Source organism: Carcharhinus amblyrhynchos, chromosome 8, assembly GCF_965287045.1.
Source record: "Carcharhinus amblyrhynchos chromosome 8, sCarAmb.v2.hapA, whole genome shotgun sequence".
NCBI classification, from domain to species: domain Eukaryota; kingdom Metazoa; phylum Chordata; class Chondrichthyes; order Carcharhiniformes; family Carcharhinidae; genus Carcharhinus; species Carcharhinus amblyrhynchos.
The window spans coordinates 44,838,931-44,854,742 of NC_137331.1; the positions used below are offsets into that span (position 1 = coordinate 44,838,931).

Below are 15,812 nucleotides of genomic sequence, written 5' to 3' on the forward strand. Positions count from 1 at the left end.
CACAGTTTTTGCAATCTTTCATTCAGGGACTTTTACTGCATTTGGGACTTGAGGCCAGTGAATTAGCAAGTGGGTGAGTAGCTCACTTTAAGACTGGTCTCTGTCAATCAGAGATACTGAAGGCAATATTTTCAATTGTCTTAATATTTGATTAGTAAAAATTTCTGTTCATCCATTTGGAGATAGTGGAGGACGTGACGGTGAAATAGAGCTGGGTGGGTTTAATATGCTTTTGAAGACCAACAGTGTGTTTTTGGATAATGTTGGTTAAGGGCATCAGGTGTTGGTAGGGGAAGGGAGTGCGCGAAGGTAGGATAAAGCCTTGGTGGACACCAGAGGCAATGGGAAGAGAAACCATTGCAGGATTTTCTCTGGCTACAACTGGTGAAGTCCAAATCTTTGCAGACTTAGAAAGCTAATCATTAAGAACATTTATGAAATGAAACAGAATATACTGTGTTTGGAGGGTAATGTATAATAAGACTGGATTTGTTAAGATCTCATAATGTGGAATTCTATTTAACGGACCCTTTATTAAGTGTGAGAAATGTAAGTCTGTAACTAGTATCTTAAACAAAGGTTATGACAAGGGTATGAAGTTAGTTACTACAATGGATTGGCTAAATAGCAGTGAATGATTTTAGCCCGGCGACTGCAGAATTAGGAGCCATCTTCACTGTTGTCTTCTGCTGTTCTATGAAGTTTCACCCATTTGTCTAAACAACACAACAATGATGTATTCTATTGAGATAGTAAGACTATGAGAAAGATATCCCATCTATGGATAATTGAGGAAGTTAAGGGTGATATCAAATCGAAATAGAAGTTTCTCAGTGCTGTAACAATCAGGAACAGGTCTGATGACTGGACAATTTTAGAAATATGCAAAGGATGACAAAAATTGAAGACTAAGTTATGTGCGAGTTAAAATGCCCAAGGAATATAAAAAGTCAATAAGAGCCTCCACAGGTATATAAAATAAAGGTATATAAGCAGTAGGTAAATTATTGGGAGGAGTACTAAGAGATCTACAAATACTTGGATGGACAGGGACTTATTAGGGAGAGTGAACATGGCTTTGTGCATGGTAGGTCATGTTTAACCAATCTATTAGAGTTTTTCGAGGAGGTTACCAGGAAAGTGGATGAAGGGAAGGCAGTGGATGTTGTCTACATGGACTTCAGTAAGGCCTTTGACAAGGCCATGCACGGGAGGTTAGTTAGGACGGTTCAGTCGTTAGGTATATATGGAGAGGTAGTAAATTGGATTAGCCATTGGCTCAACAGAAGAAGCCAGCGAGTGGTAGTGGAGGATTGCTTCTCTGAGTGGCAGCCTGTGACTTGTGGTGTGCCACAGTGATCAGTACCGAGTCCATTGTTGTTTGTCACCTATATCAATGATCTGGATGATAATGTGGTAAATTGGATCAGCAAATTTGCTGATGATACAAAGATTAGAGGTGTAGTGGACAGTCAGGAAGATTTTCAACACTTGCAGAGGGATTTGGACCAGCTAGAAAAATGGGCTAAAAAATGGCAGATGAAGTTTAATGCAGACAAGCATGAAGTACTGCACTTCGGAAGGACAAACCAAGGTAGAACATACAAGGTAAATGGTAGGACACTGAAGAGTGCAGTAGAACAGAGGGATCTGGGAATACAGGTCCATAATTCCCTAAAAGTGGCGTCACAGATAGATAGGGTCATAAAGAGTGCTTTTGGAACATTGGCCTTTATAAATCAAAGTATTGAGTGTAAGAGTTGGAATGTTATGGTGAGGTTGTATAAGACATTGGTGAGGCCAAATTTAGTGTATCGTGTGCAGTTTTGGTCACCTAATTACGGAAAGGATATTAATAATGTTGAAAGAGAGCAGAGAAGGTTTACAAGGATGTTGCTGGGACTTGAGGAACTGAGTTACAGAGAAAGGTTGACTAGGTTAGGACTTTATTCCCTGGAGCGTAGAAGAATGAGGGGAGATTTGATAGAGGTGTATAATATTATGATGGATAGAGATAGAGCGAATGCAAGCAGGCTTTCTCCACTGATGCTAGGGGGAAAAAATTAGGGGACATGGGTTAAGGGTGAAAGGGGAAAAATTTAAAGGGACTATTGGAGAGGGGGGCTTCTTTACACAGAGTGGTGGGAGTGTGGAATGAGCTGCCGGATGAACTGGTGAATGCAGGCTCACTTTTAACATTTAAGAAAAACTTGGACAGGCACATGGATGAGAGGAGTATGGTTCCGATGCAGGTCAATGGAACTAGGCAGAAAAAAATGGTTTGGCACAGCCAAGAAGGGCCTAAAGGCCTGTTTCTGTGTTGTAATGCTCTATGGTTCTGTGATTTTAAAAAGGAATGGAGTAGATGAAGTGAGATTTGGTTCCTCAGAGAGTGAGACTGGGGAATTCATGAGAAAAGAGGAATTGCTAAAATATTAGAAAATCCAGGTGCAAAACAGGGGAACTTCAACCAATCACTGGAGAAAGTCATTGGAATACTAATAGGCGTAAAGGCTGTCAAGTCTCTGAACCTGATTGCCATTTTAATTTATTTGTTCAGAGGATACAGGTTTCGCTGGCTAGGCCAGCATTTAGTCCCCATCCTGATTACCTTGGAGAAAGTGATGTGAGCTGTCTTGTTGAATTGTTGCAGTCCCTGAGATGTAGGTGCACCCAGTGTGCTGTTAGGGAGGGAGTTCCAGGGTTTTGACCCACTGGCAGTCATAGGAACAGCAATAGTCAGGATGGTGAGTGACTTGGAGGGAACTTGCAGGTGATGGTGCTCCCCATGTGTCTGCTGCCCTTGTCCTTCTAGATGTAGAGGTTGTGGGTTTGGACGGTGCATCTTGTAGTTGGTACACACAGCTGCCATTGTGCATTGGTGGTGGAGGGAGCAAATGTTTGTGGACGAGGTAGCAGTCAAGCAACTTTGAACTGGATGATGTTGAGCATCTCAAGTGTTATTGGAGCTGCACTTATCCAGGCAAATGGAGATATTCTATTACATTCCTGACTTGTGCCTTGTAGATGATGGACCGGCTCTGTGGAGTCAGGAGGTGAGTTACTCATCATGGAATTCGCAGCCTCTGATCTGCTCTTGTAACCACAGTATTTGTAAATAAAGCTAGTCCAGTTGAGTTTTTGGTCAATGCTGGCCCCTAAGATGTTGATAGTGAAGGATGGTAATGCCATTGAACATCAAGGAGAGATGATTAAATTCTCTCCTGTTGGAGATGTCATTGCCTGGCATTTACTTGCCACTTTTCAACCCTAGCCTGAATATTGTCCAGGTGTTGCTGCATATGTACACAGACTGCTTCAGTCTCTGTAGTCTAGACTGTACCCTAGGCTCCTAATAGAAATTAGCTACAGAGATAGTGGATGCATTTGTTGTAATATTTCAAAACTCCGAAGAATTTGGAAAGGCCCCAATGGATTGGAAAACTACAATTGTAACACCTCTATAAAAAAGGAATCAGGAAAGTGGAAACCAGAGACCAGTTAGCCTTATGTCGATCCTTGGACAGATGTTAGAATCCATTGTTAAAGAGATAGTGGAAACATATTTAAATACTGTCAGAGCTGGTGCCCCATCTATTCATGATCTATATTATCAACATGCATGAAGGAGTTGAATGTAATTTAACCAAATTTGCTGACAACATGAAGATAGAAAATTAAATTGTGAGGAGACCACAAAGAGGCATTCAGGTTAGGTGAAAATGTGGCAGATGACATATAATGTAAGGTCATCAGTGGTTATAAGACAGAAATGAGGAGGAATTTCTTCTTTAAAAAAGTTGGTGGTGTTTGGAATTCTCTCTCGCAGAGAGCAGTGGAGTCACTGAATATAATCAGAGCTGAGTTAGACTTCTGATCAATGATAGGAGCCAGACAGGAGATATAGTTAAGCCACAATCAAATTAGCCATGGTCTCACTGAATGATGCAGAAGGCTTGAGGGGGCCGAATGGCCATTCCTGCTCCTCTTTGTGATGAGTTGGTTCTTGTGACCTTACCTAGACAGCTTATCTCTGGCCGCCAGTGCACATAGACACCTTCCCTCTGACAGGCTCGCATGTAGGCAATCAGAGACTCGCAGTAACAGTTCTTGTGTAGTGGACACTCACACATGTCAGTGACACAGGATCTATGAGAAATGCAACACACAAATCAGACAGTGATGAAGGAGCAAAGGAAGCAGCAATTCAAAATGGGATTAACTTGTCTAACATACAAGCTTAAAATTCAGTACATCTCTGCTCATGAATCCATTCTCTCATTTGATTCATTATTAAGCATCTCTCTTCATTACTCTTTCAGATTGTTTCGATCAGATGTTAAACAGATGCCCTGTTTATTCGCAGATGAATGCAGAAGATTACATGGCCACTACTGGAAGAGCAGTGAGTTCTCGCCAATGTCCTGGCCAATGTTTATCCCTCAGCTAATGACACAAAACCACCTCATCTGCTCATTATCACACTGATGTTTGTGAGATCTTATTGTGCAAAGTTAGCTACTACATTGAGGAAAGATTTGTATTTAAGAACATGCAAATTAGGAGCAGTAAAGCCACTCAACCCCTCGAGATCTGCTCCCCCAGTCAATACCACGTTGATTCCGGGGATGGTGGGATTGATGTATGAGGAGAGATTGAGTAGGTTAGGATTGCTTTTGATGGAGTTCAGACAAATGAGGGGGATCTCATAGAGCTTTATAAAATTCTAACAGGACTAGACAAGAGGATGTTCTCGATGGTGGGGGAGTCCAGAACTAGGGGTCACAGCCTGGGGATTCAGGATAGACTGTTTATAACGGAGATGAGGGAGACATTTCTTCACCCAAAGAGTGGTGAGCCTGTGGAATTCATTACCACAGGAAGTAGCTGATGCCAAAACATTGAATGTATACAAGAAGTGGCTGGATATTGAACATAAGAACATAAGAAATAGGAGCAGGAGTAGGCCATCCAGCCCTTCGAGCCTGCCCCGCCATTCAATAAGATCATGGCTGATCTGTCGCTGCTCAGTTCCATTTTCCCGCCCTCTCCCCATAACCCTTAATCCCCTCGCTTATCAAAAACCCATCAACCCGCGTCTTAAAAATATTTAGCGAGGCAGCCTCCACCACTTCAACGGGCAGAGAATTCCAGAGATTCACCACCCTTTGAGTGAAGAAGTTCCTCCTCAACTCCGTTCTAAACCGCCCCCCCCTTTATCTTGAGGCTGTGCCCCCTAGTCCTACTGTCTTTTTTGAGCGGGAAGAGTCTTTCCACCTCTATCCTATCCATCCCATTCATCATCTTATACGTCTCAATGAGATCTCCCCTCATTCTTCTAAACTCTAACGAGTACAAGCCCAGTTTATTCAGCCTCTCCTCATAGCTCAACCCCCTCAACTCCGGTATCAGCCTAGTAAACCTCCTCTGCACTCCCTCCAAGGCCAAAATATCTTTGCGCAGGCGCGGTGCCCAAAACTGCACACAGTACTCCAGCTGCGGCCTCACCAATGCCCTATACAGCTGCAGCAAGACCTCCCTACTTTTATATTCAATCCCCTTCGCGATGAAGGCCAGCATCCCATTCGCCTTCCTGACCACCTGCTGCACCTGCAAGCTGGGTTTTTGCGACTCATGCACAAGGACCCCGAGGTCCCTCTGCACCGTCGCCTGCTGCAGTTTTTCGCCCCGTAAGTAATAGTCCTTCCTACCAAAGTGGACCACCTCACACTTGCCAACATTAAATTCCATTTGCCATTTCCTGGCCCATTCGCCCAGCCTATCTAGATCCTTCTGTAGACTCTCCACACCCTCCGCACAATTTGCCATTCCCCCAATCTTGGTGTCATCAGCAAATTTCGACACTCTACACTCAGTTCCCTTCTCCAGATCATCTATATAAATAGTAAAAAGCTGAGGCCCCAGCACCGACCCCGGGGGCACTCCACTAGTCACCATCCGCCAATCCAAATAGCACCCATTGACCCCCACTCTCTGCCTCCTATTTGACAACCAATCCTCGATCCACGCTAACACCCTACCCCCAACTCCATGTCCCTCGACCTTCTGCAATAACCTCTTGTGAGGCATTTTGTCAAACGCCTTCTGAAAATCTAGAAAGACCACATCCACCGGCTCTCCTCTATCCACCGCCCTAGACACATCCTCATAGAACTCCGGTAAATTTGTCAGACACGACTTCCCTTTAATGAAACCGTGCTGCGTCTGCTCTATCAAGCAATTCCCTTCAAGATGCCTCGCAATTTCCTCCTTAATGACAGATTCTAACATTTTACCTACCACAGACGTTAAACTAACTGGCCTATAATTTCCCGCCTTTTGCCTGGCACCCTTCTTAAACAACGGCGTAACATTAGCCGTTTTCCAATCATCCGGCACTTCCCCGGAATCCAGCGACGTTTGGAAAATAACCACCAAGGCATCCACTATCACCTCCGCCATTTCTTTCAGAACCCTCGGATGCATTCCATCCGGTCCTGGGGACTTGTCCACAGTCAGCCCCTCCAGTCTGTCGAGCACCGCCTCTCTAGTAACAGTAATGTCATTAAGACCCTCCAGTCCTACCACCTTTCCATCGCTAACACCCAGCAAATTATTCACGTCCTCCTCCGTGAAGACAGAAACAAAAAAGTTATTCAATACCTTAGCCATATCCCCATCCCCTACCACTAGGTCCCCTTTCTCATCCTCTAAAGGACCAACATTCACCCTAGCCAGCCTCTTCCTTTTTATATATTTATAAAAACTCTTGCTATCCTTTTTTATATTAAGCGCTAGCCCAGCTTCATAGTTTCTCCTACCCTTCTTTATCAACTTCTTTTTCAATCTTTGTTGATATTTAAACCTCTCCCAATCCTCTTCTCGCCCATTACTCTTAGCTACTCTAAATTCCTCTGCTTTTAGTTTAACACTTTCCTTCACCTCCTTCGTTATCCACGGCTTATTACCTCTCCTCCTAGTATCCTTTTTGACCATCGGAATAAATTTCCGCTGAGCACCAAGAAAGATCTCCTTAAAGATCCTCCACTGCTCCTCAACAGACCCTCCCTCCAACGCGCTCTCCCAGTCCACATTCGCCAATTCTTCTCTCATCCTACCGTACTCCCCTCTATTCAAACAAAGGACGCGTGTCCGGGAACCCACTTTCTCCTCCTCCATCTGCACCAGAAACTCCACCATACAATGATCACTCTCCCCAAGAGGATCCTTCACCACAAGGTCCCTAATTCTACCCGCCTCATTACATAGCACCAGATCCAAGATAGCTCGCTCCCTCGTCGGCTCCAACACACACTGTTCGAGGAAACTATCCCGGCAGCATTCCAAGAACTCTTCCTCGAGCCCCCCGCGTCCAACATGGGTCGACCAATCAATATGCAGATTGAAATCCCCTATAACTACGGCCGTCCCATTCCTGCACGCCGCACTTATTTGTGCGTTAACAGCCCGCCCCACCTCCAGATCATTATTCGGGGGCCTATAGACGACACCCATCAGCGTCTTCCTCCCTTTGCTGTTCCTAATCTCCACTCACAACGATTCCACCCTCTGCTCCTTGGCTCCAATATCATCCCTTGCTACCACCGTGATGCTATCCTTAATCAGCAGAGCTACGCTCCCCACTTTTCCCTCCTGCCTATCCTTCCTAAACACTTGATAGCCCTGTACATTCAGCTCCCAGTCCCTGTCACCCTGCAGCCACGTCTCTGTAATGGCCACCAGATCATATCCATTTGTGTCGATCTGCGCCACCAGCTCATCCACTTTATTCCGAATGCTTCGTGCATTCAGATAAAGCGCTTTCATCCCAGCCTTCACCTGGACCCTATTTGCCGCAACGCCACCAACTATACTCACGCCCCCTACTCCCTCTATTATTGGGGCATCCTCGGCCTCTTCCCTTACCTGTACCCTCTCCTTAACTTTAGACCTCGTAACATCACCTACCCTCGCACCCTCCCCCCCCTAATTAGTTTAAAGCCCTGTCTACAGTCCTCTTTACTCGATTCGCCAGCACTCTGGTCCCAGCACGGTTCAGACCAACCCCATCCCACCCGAACAGGTCCCACCTACCCCAATACTGGTGCCAATGCCCCATAAATTCAAACCCATTCCTCCCACACCAATCCCTGAGCCACCCATTCACTTCCTTAATCCTGTCAACCCTACGCCCGTCTGCACACGGTTCAGGCAGTAGTCCAGAGATAACCACCTTGTCGGTTCTACTTTTTAATTCCATTCCCAGCTTTTCATACTCCCTCCCCAGATCCTCAGTCTGCATTTTGCTTATGTCGCCGGCACCCACATGTACCACAACGACCGGATTCTCACCCTCCCACTCCAGGTTCCTCTGCAGCCCAGCTGCGACATCCCGGACCCGAGCACCAGGCAGACAACACACCCTTCTGTGCACTTTGTCATTGTGACAAAGGACAGTGTCAATACCCTTCACCCCACTATCCCCAATAACTACTACGTTCCTTTTCCTTTTCTCTTTGCCTATGTCCTGCTGCAGCACTGTACCGTGTGCAGTTTGCTCACCAACCTCACCTGCCTCGTTCTCGTCCAGCCTGGAAGCAAGAACCTCAAACCTGTTATGCAGATTAAGAGGCTGAGGCCTCCGCTCCTCACCCCCTTCCTCCTCCCAGCAGCCCCCTCTTGTCCCTGACCCTTAGAGTTAGCCAGTCTAGGGGGGGTGGATGTCACTTGCACCCCATTGACAATGGCACCCTCTCTCCCCCTGATGAGCCTCAGCGTCTGTAGCTCAGAGGCCAGCTCATTTACCCTGAGCTGGAGCTCCTCCAGCAACCTGCACTTACTGCAGACATGGTCACTGGGGTGGACCCTGGAGTCCACCAGTTCCCACATCATACAGAAACCACACATCACATGCCCCTCCATTATTCACTGTAGTAGTTTTGAAAAAAATTTTTTTTTGTTTTTTTTTGTTTTTCAAACGAAATCACCAGGCCTTTTTTTCTTCAAGCCCTTTTTGATATTAAGCCCTAGTAGCTCACTCTGCTTCCCACTCACTTAAAGTGAATGGGATCAAAGGTTACGGGAGAAAGCAGGATCAAGCTATTGAGTTGGATGATCAGCCATGATCGTAATGAATGGTGGAGCAGGTTCACAGGGCCAAATGGCCTCCCTCTGCTCTTATCTTCTATGTTTCTACTCAGATCATAACTGATGTGATTGCAACCTCAACCCCACATTCCTGCTGACCCACCTTTCACCCCCTTGGTAATCAATAATCTATCTCACTCTGTCTTAAAAATATTCAAAGACTCTGCTTCCACTGCCTTTTGAGGAAGAGAGTTCCACAGACTGTGATGCTCAAAGAAAAGAAAATGTTCCTCATCGCTGTCTTAAATTAATTACCTTCCCCTCCCGGGCTCGAGAAGCCGCAATGGGAGGAATCATCCTCTCCACATCCACCCTGTCAACACCCCTCAGGATATAGAATGTTTCAAACAAGTTGCCTCTTACTCTTCTAGAGCATCTTTCGTCATCACCAGATAGCCCCAAGTGCTTTACTGCCAGTGAAGTATTTCTGAAGTTATTATCGTCATTTAGGAAACATGAAGTCATTTTGTACACAGCAAATAGCAATGATCACATTGATGTTTCTGACATTACACTTCAAGGGGAGGGTGAAGAGAGATTTAGAAATCCAGATAGAATGGTTAGGACATTGGAACAATGTCAAATGAGGGTAAAGATAAGCAGAGCGGGTCATAAAGGACTTAACTACATGTGTACAGTAACAATTAAGTTCATTGCTAGGAATAGAACTACAAAAATGGTTTACAGTTTGTGTGTCTGTCCCTCAGCCTAGACTCTGGTTTACAGTTTGTGTGTCTGTCCCTCAGTCTAGACTCTGGTTTACAGTTTGTGTGTCTGTCCCTCAGTCTAGACTCTGGTTTACAGTTTGTGTGTCTGTCCCTCAGTCTAGACTCTGGTTTACAGTTTGTGTGTCTGTCCCTCAGTCTGGATACTGCAATGACTGAAATGGAAAAGACATTAAATTAATGATCTTTTTTGTTACAGTTGAAAAGTGCAGTTAGTTGCAGGGCAGAGGTCAAACAGTGAAGTTCTGGGCACAAGTTGATCTATTTACTTTAAAGAAGCTAGCTGTGGTTTTGCAGCCCAGTTTAATGGGTTTAAATGGATCTTTAGATTAGCCCCTGCTGTGAAGGGGAGCTTATTCATTATCGTGTGTTCCCACAGTAATCAGAATTGGCACAAAACCTGACACAGACAGGAACAGAACCAATGTTTACACTGGGAATAAACAGCATAATGTCCGAATATAATGAGGAATCCTTTCACATCCTGGGCTCACTCCACCACCTGGTGGAGAACCAGGACATTGCTCTGAGCTGACAGCTCAGTCTCAAAAAACCTTAAAACAACTTAAATTATTTCAATATCATCAACATTTCAGAACACGATTCTTACAGAAAGGGACTCAAAGTTTGCTCATTAACAAGCTTCACTTGTTTCTCATTCATAACTTTGAAGGGTCTATGAATTGGAAGAAGCCTCTCAACACTCTTCTGATTGAAAATAATTATGTAATTTAACGTTTGCGCAAATCAGCCCGGAGGAAGATATTCCAAAGCGTCTTCCCCGTAACTGAACTCATGGAGCACTGAACAGGTAAATACTAAATGTCAAACAGGAGCTTTATCAGACACTTATCAGGCTGAGGACAGGTAGAGTGGTTAATAATACTAAGAGGGGGAAAAGTACGCAAACAAGGCAGTTTTGTTAAACTTATATAAAACACTGGCTCAGCCACAACCGGAGTATCGTATACTGTGATGATTGCCACATTTTAAGGAGGAAAGCATTGGAAAGGGTACAAGAAAGAGCTTAGAATCTGAAATGCCTGAGAGTGAGGTGGAGGAGATTAAATCGTGGGAGTCAAAAGGGGACAGAAAAATTGCACAGGACGAAAGGAAAAGGGAAAATGTTGAGGAAGTGGGACCTGGTGATCTAATACACAGAGAGCTAGCAAGAAAATGCCAGGCTGAAAGGTCTCCTTGTGTGTCGTAATCATTCTATGATTCAGAATTCAATAGAAGATAAACAGGAACTGTACACTATTACCACTTCTGCTTTTTAATGTTTTTTTCTGCAGGGTCGGAATGTGTTCTGAATATCTGAGGTCATGGGGAATAGCACAGTTTTAATACGCAGCTTTTATGTGTCTCACACACTGAAATATATTTATAACTGACATGCCGTCTCCTAGGGATACAGGAATTTCAGTTGGAAATTGCAATGATCTCAAGTCACCAGTAGATGAAGTAATAAGTTTCATAGCGCTGTCCTGTGAAGATGGGTTCACTGAGTCACTAACTTGCAACACCAGATTGCTACTGAAATCACCAACTGACTTGAAATCTGTTGACTTTCAACAGAGTTTGAGACTCCTGATCAGTTAGTTACCAATCCATTGCTTTATTAACTGGGTGAAATGTGAAGGCTGCTTCCTGAGTTTGAATTGAAGCCAGTGATCTCTCCCAGGTGACTCACTAATGTCCAGAATCAGAAACGATTTAGATATTATTTTCACTGCTGTCTCACAGAATGCAAAGTCTATAACTCATTCACCAAATACTTCTAGCAGAGTTTCAGTTATTCAGTTATCGACAAAACAAAGCACACAATCACGACAAGATTGTCAGTGATCACAGCAGAAGTTGTACACAAACACATCGTATAACTCAACAAATCTTGATAATTATTCTCAATCCTTCTGCCAAATTGGTTTCGTATCATGTTTTTTTTCTCTCATTTAAGCAGATAATTCTCAAACTAAAATATGTACTAAAACTTCATGATGTTTGTAGCAGACCAGATTCAAAAATTTGAATTCCATGAAGCCGGTATTTTGTAATCAAGAACACAAACTCTAACCCTGAAGTCCTCGCATTTCCATAAAAACCCAATTGCTTCACTAATGTACTTTAGGGAAGGAACCCTGCCATCCTGAACTGGTTCAGATCGACATGTCGTTCCTGTCCCACATCATAACGGCTTGACTTAATGCCCTGAAAGTGATGAATACTCACAGACTGCATGAGATTCAGAATCAAACAGGACCACAGTGACAGATAATGGGAAAGGGACAAGGAATGTTAAAAAGACAAGGCTAAAGACGTTCTGCATTAATACGCAGAGCATTCGCAATAAAGTGGATGAATTAATCTTTCAAACAGGGATGATATATCAGGATTACACAGACATGGCTTCCGGAATGGAATGGGACTTAGAACCATTGAACCATAGAAAATTACAGCTCAGAAACAGGCCTTTTGGCCCTTCTTGTCTGTACCGAACCATTTTTTGCCCAGTCCCACTGACCTGCACTTGAACCATATCCCTCCACACCCCTCTCATCCATGCACCCGTCCAAGTTTAAGGACTTTAAGGATGAAAACTGAACATCCAAAGGTATTCAGTACTTAGAAAGGAAAAGGTGGTGGAGTTGCACTGTTGGTTAGAGAGGAATTTAACGCGATACTGAGAAAGAATATTAGCTTTGACAATGTGGAATCTATATGGGTGGAGTTAAGAAACACCAAGGGGCAAAAATGTTAGTAGGGGTTGTATATAGACCCTCATACTTTGTTGGTGATGTTAGGAATGATATTAAACAGGAAATTAGAGATGTATGCAATAAAGAGACACCTGTAATTAGGGGTGATTTTAATCTGTATATAGATTTGGCAAATCAACTTAGTCACAATACCATTGAGGGGGAATTCCTGGAGTGTATTGTGGATGGATTTCTGGACTAATACATTCAGGAAGTAACTAGAGAGCAGACCATTCTAGACTGCATGTTATGTAATGAGAAAGGAATAATTGGCAATCTAGTTGAGTGAGACCCCTTGGAAATGAGTGACTATAACATGACAGAATTCTTCATCGAAATGGAGAGTGATTAGGATCCTGAACCTTACTACTGAAAACTACAATGATACGAGGCATGAGTTGGCAGTGATGGACTGGGAAACATTACTTAAAGGGATGATGGTGGATAGGCAATGGCAAATATTCAAGAAGTGCATGGGTAGTCTGTATTAATTGTTAATTCCTGTCTGACACAAAAATAAAATGGGAAAGGTGGCTGAACCATAGCTACAAAAGAAATTAGAGATGGCATTAGCGCTAAGAAAGAGGCAGATAAATTGGCCAGAAAAAACACCAGATCTGAGGATTGGGAGCAGTTTAGAATTAGATTGATTAAGAAGGGAAAATAGAATATGAGAGTAAGTTTATGGAAAACATAAAAACTGACTGTAAAAGCTTCTGTTGGTATGCGAGGAGAAAAATATTGGTGAAGACAAATGTAGGTCCCTTACATTCAAAACAGGGGAATTTATAATGGAGAACAAAGAAATAGCTGACCAATTGAATACATACTTTGGTTCTGTCGTCAGGAGGACACAAGTAACACACCAGAAATGTTGGGGAATGCAGGCTTTAGTGAGCGGGAGGAACTGAAGGAGATCAGTATTAGTAGAGAAATGATGTTGGGGAAAATTGATGGGATTGAAGACGGATAAATCCCCAGGGCCTGATAATCTACATCCCAGAGTACTGGAAGTGGCCTGAAGAGTAGCACATTGGTGGTCATCTTCCAAGATTCTATACACTCTGGAACAGATTGGAGGATATGCAAATGTAACCCTGTTATTTAAAAAGTGAGGTAGGAAGCAATCAGGGAATTATAGATTAGTCAGCCTGACATTGGTAGTGAGGAAAATTTTAGAGTCCATTATAAAAGATTTAACAGCGGAGCAGCTGGAAAATAGTGACAGGATTGGACAGAGTCAGCTTGGATTTATATAGGGAAATCATGCTTGACAAATCTCTGAACAATGGAAGGATCAGTTGGGTTTTTATAAAAATCAGTGTTCTGGTCATTCCGAGAAGGAGGATTGGAGCTGTCTCTGTGATTTGCAGGTAAACACTCACCTATAAAACAAAACGTAATCCACCTTCAAGTGGCAATTCTTAAATGCCCAGGACTTGAGTTTGTGACACTCACGATGAGCGCGGAATTTAACCTTCACAATTCCTGAGCAGAGATGTGGCCGTAACCTGCGTTCCGGTCGATTACAGACTTTGTTCGATTTCACACGCCATGATTCAGCAAAAGCATCAACTTCAAATTTGAAATTTCCATCTCCACCAATCAAATCGTCTCGTTTGTGACCATTGTAGTTTCCACACAAACCACAAAGTTTTCCTTTGAGATGGGGGCTTGCCATAACCTCCACAAAACTGTCGCCGTCCCAGGAAACCACAATACCTGAACAAAGGAGCAATGCAGAACCATCATCAACTGTCAACATGGATCACTCTCACCGCAGAGTCAGAGGGTCTTGGGTTCAAGCATTTCCCCACCCCCACCATATACTTGAGCACAAAATCCAGACTAAATTTTCACAGAATTTTCAATCTGAACCTGAATGGTTAAAAAAAACTGTTGATTTGAACATTTCAGCAGTTGTGTTAATGAATTCAGATCAATTGTTAAATGAATGGGGTGCAACAGTCTAACTGTACCTGAAAAAACCAGGGCTGGAAATGGCCGCGTGCTCAAGCAGCCCAATTTCCTAAAGATCCAGAGCAAAGATCCAGGCAGCATGATGGCACAGTGGTTAGCTTTGCTGCCTTACCGCTCCAGGGATCTAGGTTTCTGCAGAGTTTGCACATTCTCCCTGTGTCTGCATGGATTTCCTGTGGGTGCTCCGGTTTCCTCCCACAGTACAAAGACGGGTGGGTTAGGTGGATTGGCTGTGCTAAATTACCCTTTAGTGTCAGGGGGCTAGCTAGGGTAAATGCATGGGGTTATGGGAATAGGGCTTGGGTGGGATTGTGGTTGGTGCAGACTCAATAGGCCGAATGGCCTCCTTCTATGATTCTATGAAATTGGTTGGAAGCTTAAGCTGAATGAGGCAGCAGTACCAAAGAAGATGCCTGATAGTTGAGGCTGGGAGGACTGTAGACATCACCGAGAGCTATAGGACTGGGACTGTTGTGTAAAAACTTCATCTGATATGAGTGTGAGACTCTTTACAAAAGGACATTCAGTTCAAACTGGCTAAATGGCGACCATTTAATTGTTGATGTCACTTATATTTAGTTCAAACTGAAATAAATGTCTGGAAAGAAAGAGTTCCAAATTGGCCAAATATTCTTCCATCCACGTTTTTTCCCGTGCTGAATGAGAGTGTCTCCGTATTGAAGAGATGCTTCATGTATTTGTAGCTGCTTTGAGGAGGTGTTCTGAAGTTTGGACAATTGTTAAGCTAAGATGCAGCAAGAAACTCGGAGTCAGCCCCGTCACTGGGAAAGATGAAGTAATACAACTGGTTTATTTGTCAGCTTTACTGACCCAACAGCTGGAAGAGAAGACTCCGTCTTTTCTCATTTTATCATCATCCATTTTCTCTGCTGCATTGTTTAAACTTCAGATTGACATTGCCAAATCTTCTTTTTTGGAAGGAAACTCAATATTTTGTTTGGGACAAGGTAACTGTTCTTTTTCACTTGAGTATCATATAACCCCCATACTTAAATAACATTGTCTCTCGCCTGACTACAGTCATGGAGTCAGAGAGGTTTACAGCATGGAAACAGGCCCTTCAGCCCAACTTGTCCATGCCGCCCTCATTTTTTTTTAAACACCTAAACTAATCCTAATTGCCTGCATATCCCTCTATACCCATCGTACCCCTGTAACTATCTAAATACTTTTTAAAAGA

At 43.6% G+C, this 15,812-nt stretch overlaps 1 protein-coding gene across 1 annotated transcript in view; it reads right to left on the minus strand.

Moving 5' to 3' along the window:
- bmper (BMP binding endothelial regulator) overlaps nt 1–15,812 on the minus strand; it is a 66,682-nt gene that overhangs the window by 2,496 nt on the left and 48,374 nt on the right. The window contains exons 13-14 of the mRNA XM_080193985.1: nt 14,017–14,353; nt 4,019–4,149 (exon numbers count right to left, since the gene is read on the minus strand). Coding sequence (XP_080050111.1) covers nt 4,019–4,149; nt 14,017–14,353 — 468 coding nt within the window. The remainder of the gene's footprint in view (nt 1–4,018; nt 4,150–14,016; nt 14,354–15,812) is intronic.